The sequence below is a fragment of the Lepidochelys kempii genome, chromosome 8, assembly GCF_965140265.1.
Source record: "Lepidochelys kempii isolate rLepKem1 chromosome 8, rLepKem1.hap2, whole genome shotgun sequence".
In the NCBI taxonomy this organism is placed as follows: Eukaryota; Metazoa; Chordata; order Testudines; family Cheloniidae; genus Lepidochelys; species Lepidochelys kempii.
The window spans coordinates 70,504,622-70,521,682 of NC_133263.1; the positions used below are offsets into that span (position 1 = coordinate 70,504,622).

The 17,061-nt window shown below is 36.8% G+C and overlaps 1 protein-coding gene across 8 annotated transcripts in view; it reads left to right on the plus strand.

Annotated features, from left to right (window-relative positions):
- Positions 1 to 17,061, plus strand: part of CDC14A (cell division cycle 14A) — a 123,693-nt gene that overhangs the window by 98,571 nt on the left and 8,061 nt on the right. For 4 of the 8 annotated variants that reach the window (XM_073356909.1, XM_073356910.1, XM_073356912.1 and 1 more), the window contains 5 exons: positions 472 to 631; positions 6,798 to 6,913; positions 8,642 to 8,689; positions 10,234 to 10,362; positions 11,063 to 11,393. In XM_073356909.1, coding sequence (XP_073213010.1) covers positions 472 to 631; positions 6,798 to 6,913; positions 8,642 to 8,689; positions 10,234 to 10,362; positions 11,063 to 11,393 — 784 coding nt within the window. Of the gene's footprint in view, positions 1 to 471; positions 632 to 6,797; positions 6,914 to 8,120; positions 8,195 to 8,641; positions 8,690 to 9,377; positions 10,196 to 10,233; positions 10,363 to 11,062; positions 11,602 to 17,061 lie in introns of those variants that run through there. The other 4 variants (XM_073356913.1, XM_073356911.1, XM_073356914.1 and 1 more) reach the window with 4 other exon arrangements.

Here is a 17,061-nt window from a genome sequence, read left to right on the forward strand (position 1 = left end):
TTCTATACTTCCCCCAATCTCCTGCATAACTCAGCCGTGGTTTTGCTACTTATGATTAATCCACACCTCCCAAACTCATGCCAGTAATACAACATACAACACCCCGTTGTCATGCATTGTGTGTGGGGCTTTAACATATTGTTCCAAAATGACTGAGTTCTGCAGTATGTTTGTTTTTTCTGATTCAGATAAGCTTCTTTTAAACAAAATCCTAAAGTATTTTAGAGCAAGGGACAGCTGGAAAATATATATCTGATGCACAAAACCATACAGGGATTCATATCTGATCTACGACTGTTTTTAAATTTACCACTGAAGAAGAGATGTATACATTTATTATACAATGTATTTATGAGGCGATATAAAAGACAAAATATTCTCAGTTGATGGTTTGGCATGTTTCTCTCTCCAGTTTTGTCTGCATAAAAATTTGTGGTTGATACTAATTGGTTTTGGTTTAATATTAAACAGGAAGCAAGCGGTATTGTGGATCCAAGGAGACTTCTGCCGATCCAAACAAAAACAACGATCAGCTGATGATGGAACTGTGAATAAAATTCTTTCTAGCTTGGATGACCTTTCAGTCAGTGGGAGTTTTAGTAAAGTACAAAACTTGGATCCATGTCGGGAGGTAAGCATTCACTGGAAGAACCATACACCAGCGGGGAGAGCTCATAACTTTTAATAATGAACTGTACCCAATTTTAGTGCTTCTTTCCATAATATAGTGCCTGTTATAAAAATCACATGTGAATACAAGAAGAAAATAGATCTTTTTAAATTTATACATATTAAATGAAGACAGGAAAAATAAAAAGAATGAAGAATGTCTCAGTGTATACTCATAATAATGAAAAAGAAGAGCAGAAAACAACCAAAATGATAAAACAGCCATCAGTGATGGAAAAAATAGAATTCAAAATGAATGTAAATTCTAAGGAAAAAATGTTTGGGCAACATGAATATTTATGATAAACAACACAAAAGTGAAACTTAAAGCTTATCTGTTATCTATTTCAAAATGTAAATTCAAGATTAGCATCTTGATCGGACAGGATGAGAATAGCTATTATTGGTAAATTATGTTGGCTGAAAGAATATGGCAGCCACCTGATATTTAGTATTTTGAGGAAAGAGAAGCAGCTAAACAAAAAACCAAACCCTGGCCACTACCCACTGAAATGGAAGATGGCATGCCTTGTGTGACTCTTTGGCAACTCCATTGATTCAGTCATCCTGGTTTTTCAGTCAGTTCTACTGAAACCAGTTCCAGTTTCAGTATAATTCTGGATTTATCCTATCACCTAGGCTGTCCCAATAGTGCTTTTTGCTGCAAGGTAGCACTTCATTGCCTCTCCCAATCTCTTGGGTAGCTGCAGTTCTCATCTACACTGGCTAATTTTCAAGTACTTAGCAAGGAGTGTAAGTGAATCTCCTCTGTGATGAGAATCACAAAAAGTACATAGAGGTGCGGAGACATTTCCTCTTTGGTCAGCTGTCCTTAGTATAGCAAAATAGGCATTAAACATCTCAGTCTTCTGGGTGTCATCAGTTATTAGCTCTCCTTCCAGCTAAGCAGAAGACCTACACTTTCCCTCATATTTCTCTTGCTCCTAGTGTATTTATAGAGCCTCTTTTCCTTGCCTTTTATGTCCCTTACTAGGTTTAAAGCATTTTTTGCCTCAGGCTTTCTGATTTTGTCCCTACGTGCTTGTGCAATTCTTTTGTACTCCTTAGCAATTTATCCATTTCCACTTTTTGTAGGATTCCTTCTTAATTTTTCAGGTCATTACATTGCTCCTGACCTTCCTGTCTTTCCTTTGTATCGGGATAGTTTGCTGTTACACCTTTAATATTGTCTCTTTCAGAAACTGTCAGCTCTCCTGAACTCCTTTTTGTCTGTTGAGAATGGGTCACTCTGAGTATACAACAGTGATATATTCTGTATTCTATTCTGGCAACTATTTGTGTCCAGTTGTCATATAGTTCATTGCTTAGGATCTGTGAAGATCCTAACTGTCTAGTTTTCTGGGAGAGTGCATTTCTTGTTTTCTGCTGCGGCTTTTAGGATCAACTGGGTTGATGATGTAGTCTACTAACTGGAACTGAGCATGTAGTTGTCATACCATTCTTAATTGAGGGCTTTTTTTGCTGGAGGAATTCATTCCCTCTATTAGTTCCCAAGGGCCAGTGCTTGCTGTCCTTTTGGGAGTCGGTTCAGGACCTACTTGTTCACAAAGGCCTTTGATCAACCATGTTGGCAAGTGTATACTTTAAACTCTCTGACTATTTGTGTATTGGAGTCTTGTTACAGAGTTCATATGCTAAGAAATAATCATATCATTAAAATGAAAAAATTGTTAAAATACCATCACAATTTTTCATCTTTGTTGACCTCCAGCACTTTGTTTCTGATGGTTGTGACTTCATCTGGTTAAAGAATACAAACCTAGAAATGGAAATGGCTTAGGATTGTCTCAGATTTTGTTTGCAGTTGTTGTAGACATTCACTTTTAACAGATATTGTTCACAAGTTTTTTCAGAAAAAATCTTTGCCAGTTTCTTTACTAGCTCAGCCTAATTGATGCAGACATGAAAGCAATGAGACACGTGCCAGAGTATGGTTACATGCAGAGGCCACAGCTTTATTAATCTATTAATCAATGAGAAAGCACTCCTCAAAATACCCACCTGAGCTGTTCCAGAGTGAAATTGAACTGGGCACCAGTGACTCTGGGTTTTACAAACCTGAAGATGGAGATTATGGCAGTGCCCCCTTTATACCTTCAGGCCTGCCCAGAGACCCTGGCATGAAGCCAGAATCCCAGCCCATTTCCCTCATACATACTGGAGGTCGGAAAGATGAGAGATGGGGAGCCCCAGGCTGCATGAGACATGGAGGCATACCACCTTGTGCAATGTGATGCTTGAGGCCTGTACCCAAGTAGCCTGTTGGGTTACTGGGACCTTGCATCGGGTCCTTTTTTTAACCCCGTCACCATACTAGAATCCACCGGAATTGCAACAAGTGTAATGTAAACCAGACTCTGGGATGTTGGATGGAAGATGAAATGGTCTCCATAGCCATTTGCCAATTTTTGCTATGTGGGAAACATCCCTTCCAGACCTCAAATAATATTTGATGATCAGCATAGCCCTCAGCATCATAAGAGGTATACCATGTCATATAAGATGGGAGGGGGTGGCGTTAAAACCAAGCAAAAATGCCTACCAGCCAGCAAATGGGCAGAAACAAATACCTCCGTTTTTTCTTCCCAGTCCTTGCAGGTAGTAACCAATGAATGACCCCAGTCATCTATGGCAGCTGGAGCTTGTGGGACAGGCTTAGAGCCCAGACTTGGTTAGAAATCAGGTGGATTGGGATCTTAGACACCAAAGCATTAACCCTATCACCTGCATTATTCACGGAATAGTTAACGTTCTTCAGTATTTCCTTTCTGTAAATATTTCTTTATTGAAATAATTATAAAAGGAGTATCGATTCGTGCTTTGCTTAGCCAGATTTCTGTTTTACAGTGTTCCATTTTCAGCCTTTTTTTTTTTTTTTTGAGATTTTTAATTTTGATGTAAAACAAAATAAAATTCTGAATCAAGTTATGTAGGTGGTGTTTTGGGTGGAAGGAATTGTTTTAACTTCTGTATTAAATTTGAAAAAAAATCTATTTGGATATTTTTGAGTTGTAAAAGTTATTTTTAAACAATAAAGAGAATGTATTTTTAGGATGCTGTTTGTTCTTTCTGTAATGTAAATTGGTTTAGGCTTTCTATAAATACTTGGTTATGACAGTACATAATTAAGTTGCTTTTTTACTGTATTTTTAAGGAGTTTAAATTACTGAAGTTTAAAATCGGGTAATTTAGATTTTCCCCACCCATAAATATTTCTAAGAATTCTTGCAATGTTAAATGCATGGCTTTTGAAGCAATTTTAATCTTATCTGGCTAAGGACAGTTAAAAATATAAACTGTGTCTAAGTAGCCATTCAGCATAATGTAGTCAGTCCAATTTAAATGCAAGATCCCATGGTAGGTCTGGTATTCTTCATGACAGCTGTATTCAGAGCTTGTATCGGAGAACAGTGAGAGGTGGCATTAATCTGTGGTGAAGCTGTTCACATGCTGTTTGTTACCAAGTTCTTATGAAAATAATAATTATTGATTATATCTGCCACAACTTTAGAAAAGAGCAAACTCTCTGGGAACTTGGAACCATCCACACTTTTTCTTCTCTTGTTTAGTTTAATGTCTCCTAATTATTATAGTGTAAAATTTCTACATTTTTTTTCCTATTAAAATTGTAGGTTAAGGCACTTGAATCTTTACTTCTCTTGCTTTTCCTATTATGCTATTTACCAAAAGTTTTTTGGTATCATACTTTTTATTTTGTGGGAAATACATAACCCAAGCTATATAGAGGATCTTGCGTCTGAAATACCCTAACTTGTACTATTTTTTATTATTTTTTTTATTTTCTTTTATTTTTATATTTATTTATTATTTATTTATTTATTCATTCAAAGTTCAGTGGAAGATAATCTGTAGCTTCTTAGATTCCTCAGTATGGATCTGATCCTGCTCCCACTGAAGTCCTTTGATTCTTTATATATATATATAATGCTATGAAGTTCACTATTGTACATTTAAAGCTGTTAAGTGCTTTCTTAACACTTTTTTTATTGGTAAATGACCCAATACTAAGATATTTCAGAAATGTGCTCTATTTTGTTGTATAACATGTTTTGGCATTCACTTGAATATTCATTTTGTCTTAATGACCTGTAGAAGACTTTTGAGAAACACGTGTCTTAGTTGAATTTTTCTGAGGCAATGAATATTTTAAAGTGCTCGGAGTTCAAAAGGCTTTTTTAATCCTGCTGATAAACAGTGGGGATACATTCCTAAATTAGAATACTATTCCCTTTTTTATTCTTGTGTTTTTCTTGATATTGGTTTTTAATAGCAGAGCAGAATTCTTCCAAAACTGCATTGTTCGAAAGCAGTCGTTCCCAAACTTGTTCCTCCGCTTGTGCAGGGAAAGCCCCTGGCGGGCTGGGCTGGTTTGTTTACCTGCTGTGTCCGCAGGTTCGGCCATTGCGACTCCCAGTGGCCGCAGTTCACTGCTCCAGGCCAATGGGAGCTGCTGGAAGCGGTGTGGGCCGAGGGACGTACTGGCTGCTGCTTCCAGCAGCTCCCATTGGCCTGGAGCAGCGAACCGTGGGATCAGCCAAACCTGCGGACGTGGCAGGTAAACTAACCAGCCCGGCCCACCAGGGGCTTTCCCTGCACAAGCGGCAGAACAAGTTTGGGAACCACTGCCCTAAAGATCTTGAAAGTTTCTTTTTCCTCACTTCCTTGCTGGAGAAATTAATCTTTTCAGACGCTTGCCTCACAATCCACAGCACAAGAATTTATCCATTTCTTTTATTTGGTGTTAATCTGAAGGCTCTGCTCTTGATCTAAGTCAAAGTGTAAGAATAAGGAGAATAAGTAAGAATAAGAAGAAGCTTTTGTTAGCCTGACAGTAGAGGTCTGAATTAGGATTCCTGGGTTCCATAACAACTGAAATATCGGTTACAAAATATTTCCTATTTTATTTCCAGTGTTTTATGTCACTTGTCTCCGACTCGGTACATAATTAAGACTAGATCCTGTAAATACATCCATGTGGCTGCATGCTTACATACTGCCCCATTGAAGTCAGTAGCGGTGTGCCTATATTAAGTGAATTTATTCCAGTGCTTAACCACTCTGACAGGAAGTTTTTCCTAATGTCCAACGTAAACCACCTTTGCTGCAATTTAAGCCCATTGTTTCTTGTCCTATCCCAAGGAGAACAATTTTTCTCTCTCCTCCTTGTAATATCCTTTTATGTACTTGAAAACTGTTACCATGTCCCCTTCCAGTCTTCTCTTCTCCAGACTAAACAAACGCAATTTTTTCAGTCTTCCCTTATAGGTCATGTTTTCTAGACCTTTAATCATTTGTATTGCTCTTCTCTGGATTTTCTCCAGTTTATCCACATCTTTCTTGAAATGTGTCACCCAGAACTGGACACAATACTCCAGTTGAGGTCTAACCAGCACAGAGTAGAGCGGAAGAATTACTTCTTGTCTTGCTTATAACACTCTTGCTAATACATCCCAGAATGATTGCTTTTTTTGTAATGATGTTACACTGTTGACTCATATTTAACTTGTGATCCACTCGGACCCCCACATCCCTTTTTGCAGTACTCCTTCCTAGGCAGTTGTTTCCCATTTGTATTGTGTGCAACTGATTGTTCCTTACTAAGTGGAGTACTTTGCATTTGTCCTTATTGAATTTCATCCTGTTTATTTCACGCCGTTTCTCCAGTTTGTCCAGATAATTTTTAATTTTAATTCTATCCTCCAAAGCACTTGCAACCCCTCCCATCTTGGTATCATCTACAAACTTTATAAATGTACTCTCCGTGCCATTATCTAAATCATTTATGAAGATATTGAAGAGAACTTGGATCCAGAACTGATAACTGCAGCACCCCACTCGATGGGCCCTTGCAGCTTGACTCTGAACCACTGATAATTACTCTCTCTAAGAATGATTTTCCAACCAGTTATGCACCCACCTTATAGTAGCTCAGTCTAGGTAGTATTTCCCTAGTTGGTTTATAATTGCACTGTCTGACCCTTAAATTGTGGTCTCTGCAAAGCAGAAGTAATCTTTGAGGCACTGAAATTAGATCATTGTTCTAAGGATTTTGTATTTTTATTAGAGTGCATCTTCCTTTGTTTTAGAATGACTTTGAAGACAATGCAGAGTTGGAATCTAAGAACGGCATGACACAGGGCGACAAACTTCGTGCCTTAAAAAGTCAGAGACAGCCGCGATCTGCTACAACTGGAGCTCTTAGGTAATCCTCTTCCCACTTTTTGCATTATTAAATTCAGTGTGTACTAATTCTTTATGGCAAGCATATGCTCGTGTGTTTGTTTTATAATTCTGACACTTACAAATTATGGTATGTAGACCTTTTCATTTTTAGATCTCTTTACAAACATTAATACTGCCAACTTTTCAATGAGTTAGGTAGGCGCTCAAATGGGGAATCAGGAACTGAGAGGTTAAATGACTCGCCTAAGACTACAGAAGTGGTTAGTCTTAGAGCTGGTATTAGGGGACCCTAGGTGCTATGGTAATACACAAAACAACAAACAAATACTAATAATTAGAACTCAAATTTCTAGCTCCTAGTCCTGTGCTTAGTCCACCTACTACCACACCACTTTCTACCTGCTATAAACGTTAAATTTATACAGGTTTGTTGTTAGTTTAAAGTTCACTGCTTTCCACCAGAAATAGTTTGCACAATCTTAAGCTCTCTTCTTCAAAGGTTCTTCAGACTTAGATCTTCATCAAGTTTGTTCACACCACCCTTCAAAAACTTGCATTCCAAAGGAGAGAATTATTCTCTCTGCCACTGCAGCGGTAAAGAGATTTTTATTATGTCTGAGCCTTAATTAGTTATGCTAGAAGTATTCTAAGACAGAACTGAATATAATATGGACATATATATTGTTCTATTCCTTTCCATGTCTGTATTTTTTTTTCTTTGCTGCTATTTACTAAAATAACCCTGTATCATCAGGCACCAAATAAAAATTTGAAAAATGCAACTCAAAATCTAAAGTATCAATTGTTGTCATGTTATAAATGTATATTTATTCACCATATAAAAGTTTACATTCCTATGAAAATAATTAACAATATATTTGGTTCCAATTTTAAATTATTTATCTGTATTTCTCATGAGTTTCAAGTTCCATCTTGTAAAGCAATAACTATATGAAAGTTTTTAAGGATAACAGTTAAACGAAATGCCATTTCATATGTAATCTTAATTACAGCAGTTCAAGTCAAAATGCTTTGCTATTGCTTAGTAACTGCACATGAAAAGAATATTTAATATTTGGGTTCCTTTTTCATACTTCTGATTTCCTTTTATATTTTCCCCCTTCTGCTCAAAAATTTCTTCTTTTTAGATATAATTGTAAAACATTGTCTATGTAAAAAATGTGATGCTGAAGTCTGTATTTAAATATATTGTGCCGTTCAAATAGAAGGCTTTTAAAGCTGAAGACATCATGAATAGTACTCCCCACATTCAGAAGTAAATGCAAACTTCATTTTTCAGGTAACTTTTCCACAGTAAGCTGACCAGAGACTTAGTCTTCTAACCTATTTTCAAGCTACCTTTAAAGGTGAAGAAGGAATAGAAGTTTTATTTCTATCCTTCAGTTCATATACTATGAGGAGGAGGACCACATAAATACCTAGATAGTTGGCTTTTTATAACAGAATTTTAGTATGCACGTATGAAGCTGCTACTGTATGACAGGAGATGGCAGCTGATTGTAGGTGTGATGGTTGTAGTTGAAAAACAATGTTACAGGAGTACAATTTAAAAAATTATATATTTGTATGATGCATCTCACAATTTATATGAAGCATTTTCTACTTTATGTATGCGGCACATAAATAAAACATTGCCCAAGTCAGGGTCTTTGTTCTTATATTTACTAAAAGATTGAAACGATACTTTCATAATTTTTTGTGTGACAAGCTGCTTTAATTACTTTAGGCTGGAAGATGTGAAATTGCACACCAGATCAATATCACAACCTTTCAGGTATCTATTTACTTAGTTAAACTTGTGAGAAAATGTTTAGTGCATTTACATTTCATTTTTTAAAAATATCTGCTATTCTGCTCTTAACCTTTTAGTGCTTTGTCTTATCAGTTTGATTAATAGCAATTTGTTTGACTTCTGCTAATGATATTAAAATCTATTTTAAGCAGCCATTCAAGGGACAGACAACAATTGGTTAATTAGAACAGCTAGTCTTCTAGTAATGGTGGAATAAAACTTTTTTAATCTTATAACTGGGCCTTTCCTAATTAAAGTCTGCCAGTTCTGTAAAATGTATAGTAACTTTATGAAGCTGAAAAATGTCCTTTAGAGACTAGAAGGACACTACTTCACTTGTGACTTGGGTCAGAATTAAACATTTCTGCAAACCTTGTGCCACATTAAAGATAATACAATTTAGCATGAAAAGTGGTGTTAATATTAAGAACCATATTAGAAATGGTACTACATATAAAAAGATAAATTTGAATCATTATTTCCAGCAGTTGGTTATTTCCATTGTGCCTGTCACCTGGTATCTAAGGTAGATAAAGAGTACTATTTAGGGGAAAGTATTTAGTAAACAAAAGAATATATTGGCTACAGTTGTCCCCAATGTGATTTTAAGAGACATGATTTTTAAGAGCACTGATCTCCATTTCCCCTTGTTTACTTTTGTCTATCTCAGAGACTCCTTGGCACAGACTTAGGGGAACTCCCACCCGAGACCATTATTACCATGTTATTTCAGTTGGAACCTTTTAAGAACACAAAGCACTTTCTCTCCCCAGGAGCTGAACATACTGAGCTGCCAGCTATGGGAGTGAGAGGATATCACGGTGTCACTAGATTTTAGGACTTGCCCAAAAATATTTCTGAGAAACCTACTGCACCATATTTCTGTTGTTATTAAGTCATATATTACTTAGTTATTAAATGCCCAATCCTAGAAAAGAATAGGTGCGGAGTACTTTTTGACATCATTTAGAAGAGAGGATGCTCAGCATCTCACAGGACCAACCCCTAAAACACAAGAATGAAGAGCAGAATTTAGGAACAAAAATGAGCTTTATCAGCAGCAGACGTTCTATCTAAAATTGGCAGTTGCAACTTAAAAATTTTAGCATGCTCACGGAGCCTTTAACCAAGTAAGTGACTTGATACATTGAGGGAAAACTCAGTGGCTGTGAATAACAAACTGATGTGATCTTTTAATATCTAAAATTATCTTTATTCTGGTTCTTTAAACATACCCAGGGTTTATTAGCAAAAATGCATAAATAGGAGCAAATCAGAGCCAAGATTTTTATTTTATTTTTTTTAATTGGGATTTTTCAAAACTGATGTGAATGGGAGCTGCTGAGTGCTTACACTTTTGAAAAATCTGGCCACCTACTTAGTGCCTAAATATGGATTTAGAAACCTAACTTTTGGCACCCACTTCTGAAAATCTTGGCTCAGATGTTTAAAACAATTTATTATTTCTGAAGTTCACGTTTGAGTAATATAATCTCGCTCCCCATTAAAGCTTTGTACTTTTTCAGATTGAATAGTTCAAGTAGTACACAAGTGTCCATGTCTCCGTCAAAGTCCTCCAAGGTGGCCGCAGCTGTTTCACCCTCTGCAAAGAGAATAAGCAGAAGCCCTACATCCTTAGGATCTAATTTAAAAAGGTACTTTTTCTTGTCCTTCTGTGGCTTTTTGGGTGGCTTAAGGGAGGGTTAGGTTACTTTCTCTAAAGTCACGTGACAAATTATGAAAGAGGCCATTGTGCTTGCTTTATACATTTGTCACTTATGTCTGAGATGGAATATAAATTAGTGGGAACACTCCCAAAACTTTAATATCTATAAAATTCTGTTCATCTCAAGAAAATGCTAAGTGGAAGATCATATGCCCTTATTATGAACTTTTCATTTGTTACCATTAGGTGACAGCTTAGATATTTCTGCTGTTCTGAATAATGTAGGACGTTAAATGAAACTCACGATGGTTGATGAATTTTGACATAACGTCTGGACATAATGAATATTCATTCATTAAGATGAAATGAGATGTTATGTTAGCCCAAATAAGTGCTTTAGTGAACTAAAGGCATCCTATTTTTTACTCTCAGGATATTTATGAAATAGCTTTTTGGCTACTTTATCTTGTCTTGCATTATCTTGTCTTATATTACTACTTTTGATGTGCAATTTGTACAGAACTTGGATTTTCATTATTTCAGAGAGAAAATGAAGCTGTGTGCTACCACTGTTTATATGTGTCAGAATGGTCCTTGTCATTTTCCCCTAATGTCTTTAAATGTCTTGTGTGTGAAATCTTCACATGTATATACATTGCATGTATTTTTCCCACATGTTTTCCACTCAGCGTTTCCGTAAACTCCAGGCTAGCCAATTCTCTAGGGAACCTGTATGCTGCTTCAGATGATACAGAGAGCAAAATGATGTCGTCATCCTCTAGGACAGGTTTTTCTGTAAACCATATCTCCGGTCATTTGAATGGCAGCTTGCAGCTGCCTACCAGAAATTACCATGAGCTGAACAACAACCTGTACAACAGAAGCAGCAATAATGGCACCAACCTCAACAATCCTGCCAGTTCTCACAGCACCGGGACAGATGACGACAACAGCAGCTACCAGCCCTCCTTTATGGGGTTAACTGCTTCTCCAGCACGATACCTGAGTCGTTCAATTCCTGTAAGTTCACAGCCACAAAAGCTCTCTCAGGGACATGACAGAAGCTTATCTACCTTGCTTCTTCAGCCAAAACTGTCACAAGAAAACTCTTAACAATCTAATCCCTTCTCTTTTAAAATTTCCTGAATGCGTATAGCACCTTTGTCTGTTTCTATTGTTCTTTCAACTGCTTCCTTTTTGCTTCTCCAGAATTTGGCTCAGAGAAAAGTGTTATGAAAGTAGACAATTTATAAAAATACCTTTCATGATTACAGCTTCTGACTTGGAGTTTTTTTCATTTAGATTTTCCATTTCAAATCATTTGTGTTATATTGAAATTCTCAAACTAAAAGTTATATGTAGTATAGGATTTTCCTGGATCATTAGATATCATAGGTGTCTTTATACAGTAAAATTAGAGGAACTGCTTTGTGTATATACCACCCTAAATTGAAAATAAATATGCGTAAAATGAATCAACTTAGTTCTTTAAAATGGGCACTGTTGAAATCTCATCATTTTCAAACACTGAGTTAGATGGTTCAAGGCAGTATGCCAGGCCGAAGAGTCCACCTTCTATTTTTCATGGTTTTATAACAGTGTTTTCCTTTTGAGGGGGAGGGGGTGAGAGTGGGAGGAAAGGTAAATGCTTTTTCTCCCTTGTTGCTGTGTAAAAAACCCACACAGAGGTACACTGATATAGTAATGAACTCACTATACATTGTTAAATGTACAGAGTAAAGAAACAGGGAAAAAATAGAGAAATTATTTCTTATCTTTCAGTTATAATATTTGTGGAATTTGCAAAAATAGGAGGTTTTAAACCAAAAAAAGAGAAATCAGAAGTGTGATTTTTTTAAGTTGAAAAGTGTCCCTTTAAGACCCTATGAAAACTTCCAGAATAAATCATTCAGTATGTGAAGTCGTATTAAGTATTAAAGAAGTACAATTTTAATATCTTACGCCTGTGCCTTAAACACATAAGTGCTTTCATGCATGTGTAGGGATGGCTTACTGAATCACGGCCTGGTCTCTCTAAAACTTGATGTTCACATCTTTTTATATCAAAAATGTTTCCTGTTATTACTTCTGTTTTAACCACTTAGTCAAGACACAACAGTGATGACTACAATCATATTCTGCAGTTCTTTCTCCTTGGGAAAAAAAAATTGCTGTTTCTAAGTAGAATGCATTAAAAATAAATCAAGAATTACTTGAAATGCTAAAGAATATCAGTCTTCAATAAAATGTATAGTCTGAACAAGCAGTAGGACTGAGTGGATTTGTAGGCTCTAAAGTTTTACATTGTTTTGTTTTAAAGTGCAGTTATATAGCAAAAAAAAATCTACTTCTGTAAATTGCACTTCCATGATAGAGATTTCACTACAGTACTTGTATGAGGTGAATTGAAAACTAAAGAAATTGTTTTATCTTTTTTACAGTGCAAATATTTGTAATAAAAAATAATAAAGTGAGCACTGTACACTTGTATTCTGTGTTGTAATTGAAATCAATATATTTGAAAATGTAGAAAAACATCCAAAAATATTTATAATAAATTTCAATTGGTATTCTATTATTGTTTAACAGTGCAATTAAAACTGGGATTAATCGCGATTAATTTTTTAATAGAGTTAATTTGTTTTGAGTTAATCGCTTGAGTTAACTGCAATTAATTGACAGCCCTACTAGGGACATTTTGAATTCCATGGCATCCATGAATGTAACTTCCTTACACAGGATCCTCTTAAAGGAGGCTGTACCTAGATCTTGTTCTCAGATTAAATATAAATGTAGGGTGTCTAATGACTAGCCAGGATAATTGTCTAGAGTACAGCTTTTAGGACAGGATAATCTAGTAACACAGCACCACTTGCTTGGATTCATTCTTGCAGGCATGGACATTTTAAAACAATGGAATAAGCCATGCAGCAAAATAAGGATCTTGAACTTCATGGAGAGCCGTGAATGTTCTTGGTTTTTTTTTTTTAATCCTCCTTGATGAATGTTCCCAGATATCTATATGTTATACAGCTGAATTCACAGACAGGGAAGAGGATAGGAGTGCAGGTAGAGAGAATCAGGGCTTATACGACAGAAGGCTCCACTGACTGACTGCATTTGAGCATTTCAGGCAGGTACCTTGGAAGCAAATTAAAATATTAAAAATAGCAATATTCATCATCAGAATAGTTAAAGTGTTAAAGACTCAGTTTCCTGTAAACTTCTCACCGTTAAGTAGTCTCATCATTTGGATGATATGAATGTTTTTCCTCTTCTTTATAATCTTGATGGTTAGAAGTGTTCCTTAATGTTTGTGACAGTTTTCCCTTCGTGGACCTGGCCTCAATAACACTCCTTCATGATCTTAGAAATTCATCATGCTATACGTGGGTTTAACTCTGAAGGGCATTTGGAAGCTACAGATGATGCAGAATGCAGTGATTTATTTTAGTCAGATTGGCTTTGAACAATTTCGCCTGTGTGCCAAAGACCCCAATGGCTTCCTGTTTGTTTCCAGCTGTATTTCAAGGTGTTGATATTGATCTTAGTCTTGTGTGATTTTGGTCCTAGCATGTCTCTCTTTCCATGCATAGCTGTAATTGTTGCGATCAGCTCACACACTAGTATCAACATCTGCTAGATTTGAAAATCTTGGAGCTGAAATGCTGACATTTTCAGTGGAGAGCTTGCAATACTCTTCAATCTGACAGAGCCCCAGATACAGTGTAAAAGACTGTGTAACTCTGGCTTTTCCCTGAAGTACATTTGGATGGTACCATTTTTCTTATTTTTAGCAGCTTAGTTATGGGCTACAGTCCATTAATTTTTTTATTCATCAATTGTTGTTGTAAATAAAATGTACAAGCAACTGTGGTAGATACATACTTCCATTTGAAAAAATTGAAAGGAGTGATTCTGTTAGGTTTCATTTGGTCATGGGGGAATTACTCAACATCCACAAGGATCTTTTCTATATGAAGTCCCACTGGGTCACTTTTGTCCCCATCTCTGCAGTTCTATCTCTTTTCCGTTTGGCTCAAGATTGCGGAGTTGATATAAAATAGCTGTTTGATGCTCAACACTGAAGTATTCCTGGAGGAATGGTGAAAATGTCAAGAGGATTTCATTTATTTAGTGATAGCCTTATCCATTTAGAAAGAATGCTGTAGGCAAGTTGATCTGCTTTGAATTCTGATGTCCTTTTATCCGGATTTGAACATGGAAGATCAATTTTTAGTAGTGGTCAAAAGTGGCTTTTTTCATTATCAAACTATTCTGCAATGGCAGCCTGTCTTCTGACCATAGATACACCACAGTGATCCAAGTCTCTTTGACCTCTAGGCTGAGTTACTGTAATGCACTTAGTTGGAGGTTTCCTTTGAAAACTACTCATTGATTGCAGCGTCTGTAGAGCATGGCAGCATGACTGTTTAAGGAACTTGACCATGAAAGTTGATGATGCACTGTTCTATGATCTGCAAAAATAACAAGGAGTCCTTGTGGCATCTTAGAGACTAACAAATTTATTTGGGCATAAGCTTTCGTGGGCTAAAACCCACTTCATCAGATGCATGGAGTGAAAAATACAGTAAGCGGTGTATATATATTACAAAACATGAAAAGATGGGAGTTGCCTTACCAAGTGGGGGGGTCAGTGCTAGCGAGGCCAATTCAATCCAGGTGGAAGTTCTATGATCTGTTACCCAATGAATGGTAATCATCAAGGTCTTAATATTTAAACTTCAAATATAGTACTATGCTTAAGGGACAGCCTGCAGTTAGGGTTGAAGTAGTTGAGAAGGAAGGATGCAGGGCTTTGAAGGCCCTGTCATGAGTCCACTAATCCTGAAATGCTCTGCCTTGGATGTTTGTTTGTTTTGCACTTCTGTTGTATCCTTCCAACTAAGAATCAGTGTAGCTTTTTTCCTTTCCATTTATATATTATAAGATGGTGGTATTTTTGTATTGAAGGTGGATTATTGGTCTTATTATTTGGCCACTTTACTGTGTATTTTTCTTTATAATTTTTGTGTAGTCTATATAAACAAACACGTGGGTTCACACACCCACAGAGGCCTGTGGGCATGAGATGTTTTATAAGTAATCATATATTCAACAACTTCTTTGTCACTCTATTTTCACTTTCTTGTGAGGTTATTCACAGTATCATGGATAAAACATCAAGAATCATAAAACCAAGTGGTGCTATAAACTAGTAGAGGAATAACACATGCAGTGTAAAGAAGTCCAACCAGGAATCCTCAAAACTACAAAACTTAGAAAGTTCAGTGCAAAATGTGACATTCTAAAAGCAACAGTTAACATCCCTTTTAGCATTACACTGTGTCCCTACAGCCTTACACAGCAACTTATCTTCCACAAAAAGTGCAAGTATGGTTTGTTCCATGAGTGAACATTTTAACAAACAAAATAAAAACCTGCATTAGAGGACCATTGGAAATTAAAAGCTAAACTGTTGTTCCATATTTAACCCAACTGTTTTGCAGCACATCATATCTTACATACAGCTATGTAACATCATACATAGTACTATTCTGGAATTTTATGCATTACCTAGACACAAATAAGAAAGGAGCCCCAGCCATAACTTAATTTCTTCACCTATTTTGATTAGTGTCATATTCCTGTTGTTAATGTCTAGCTTTTAGTCTTATTACTGGGGTTCAAAAATGACTTTAATAGAGGAAGACTTTTACCTCAGAAGAAAAATTTCGGCACAGGTGACTATAAATAGCTGAGAAAGGAGAGGTAATTGAATAACTAACCCAAAAATGGTAGCAGGTGCTCTCAGCCAGTCAGCTGTTTTTCATTTTCTGAGAGTGTGAGAACCCAAAAGAGAAAGGTGAACTGCCATAATGGAGCAGAGTTGCCTTGGCTTAAATCAGAGGTCTTCAATCTGTGAGGCATGCCTACTTAGCAGGGCACGGAGTAATGTTCGCAGGGCGCAGCTGGGGCCCAGCCCCCACAGAGGGCAGGGAGAGAGCGCCACCCAGATCCACTCCATAGCTGCAGGCCGCAGCCCCCAGCCAAGGGTCCGTTCCCACCCCCACCTATGGCCCTAACCTCGGCCCCCTTACCCTTGCCCATGTTCCCCCCGGAGCCATGGCCCTGCTCCCAGCTCCATGGGAGGGGGCGGACAGAGGTGAGAGTGTGAGGTAAAAAGTTTGAGGACCACTGGCTTAGGTAAAGGAGGAGATGCTGTTTTTCCACATGCAGGTAATGAGAGATCAGAGGGGAGAGAGGAGAAATGTTTACTTTAATTTGCATGTGATCATGAGAACCAGATGACTGAGCACTGGTCTAAATAGAATTTATTTAGGTAGTCTAGGAAGATGCTTGGTAAGACAGAGAGCCTTTGAGAAAAAGGGGTCGTGTTGTCTAGGATATGTAATTGAGTGTTTTAAAACAGAACAATCTTTTCTCTCCCCATCAGACACCTATATGACTCAGTAATGTCCTCTCACCAAGAATGATGTAATCTTCCAATAGTTCATGTTCTGTCATTCACTGGTTAGGAACAGAGATTGTACACAGCCAAATATGATGTGTACTTTTTAAGTGCAAAAGCTATAATCTTCTCAGTAATGTCTAGTTGGCCGTAAATGGAGTTTTTTCATAGTTCCTGTAAATCAGAAGCAATGAAGGAAAATACTTAAACTAATAT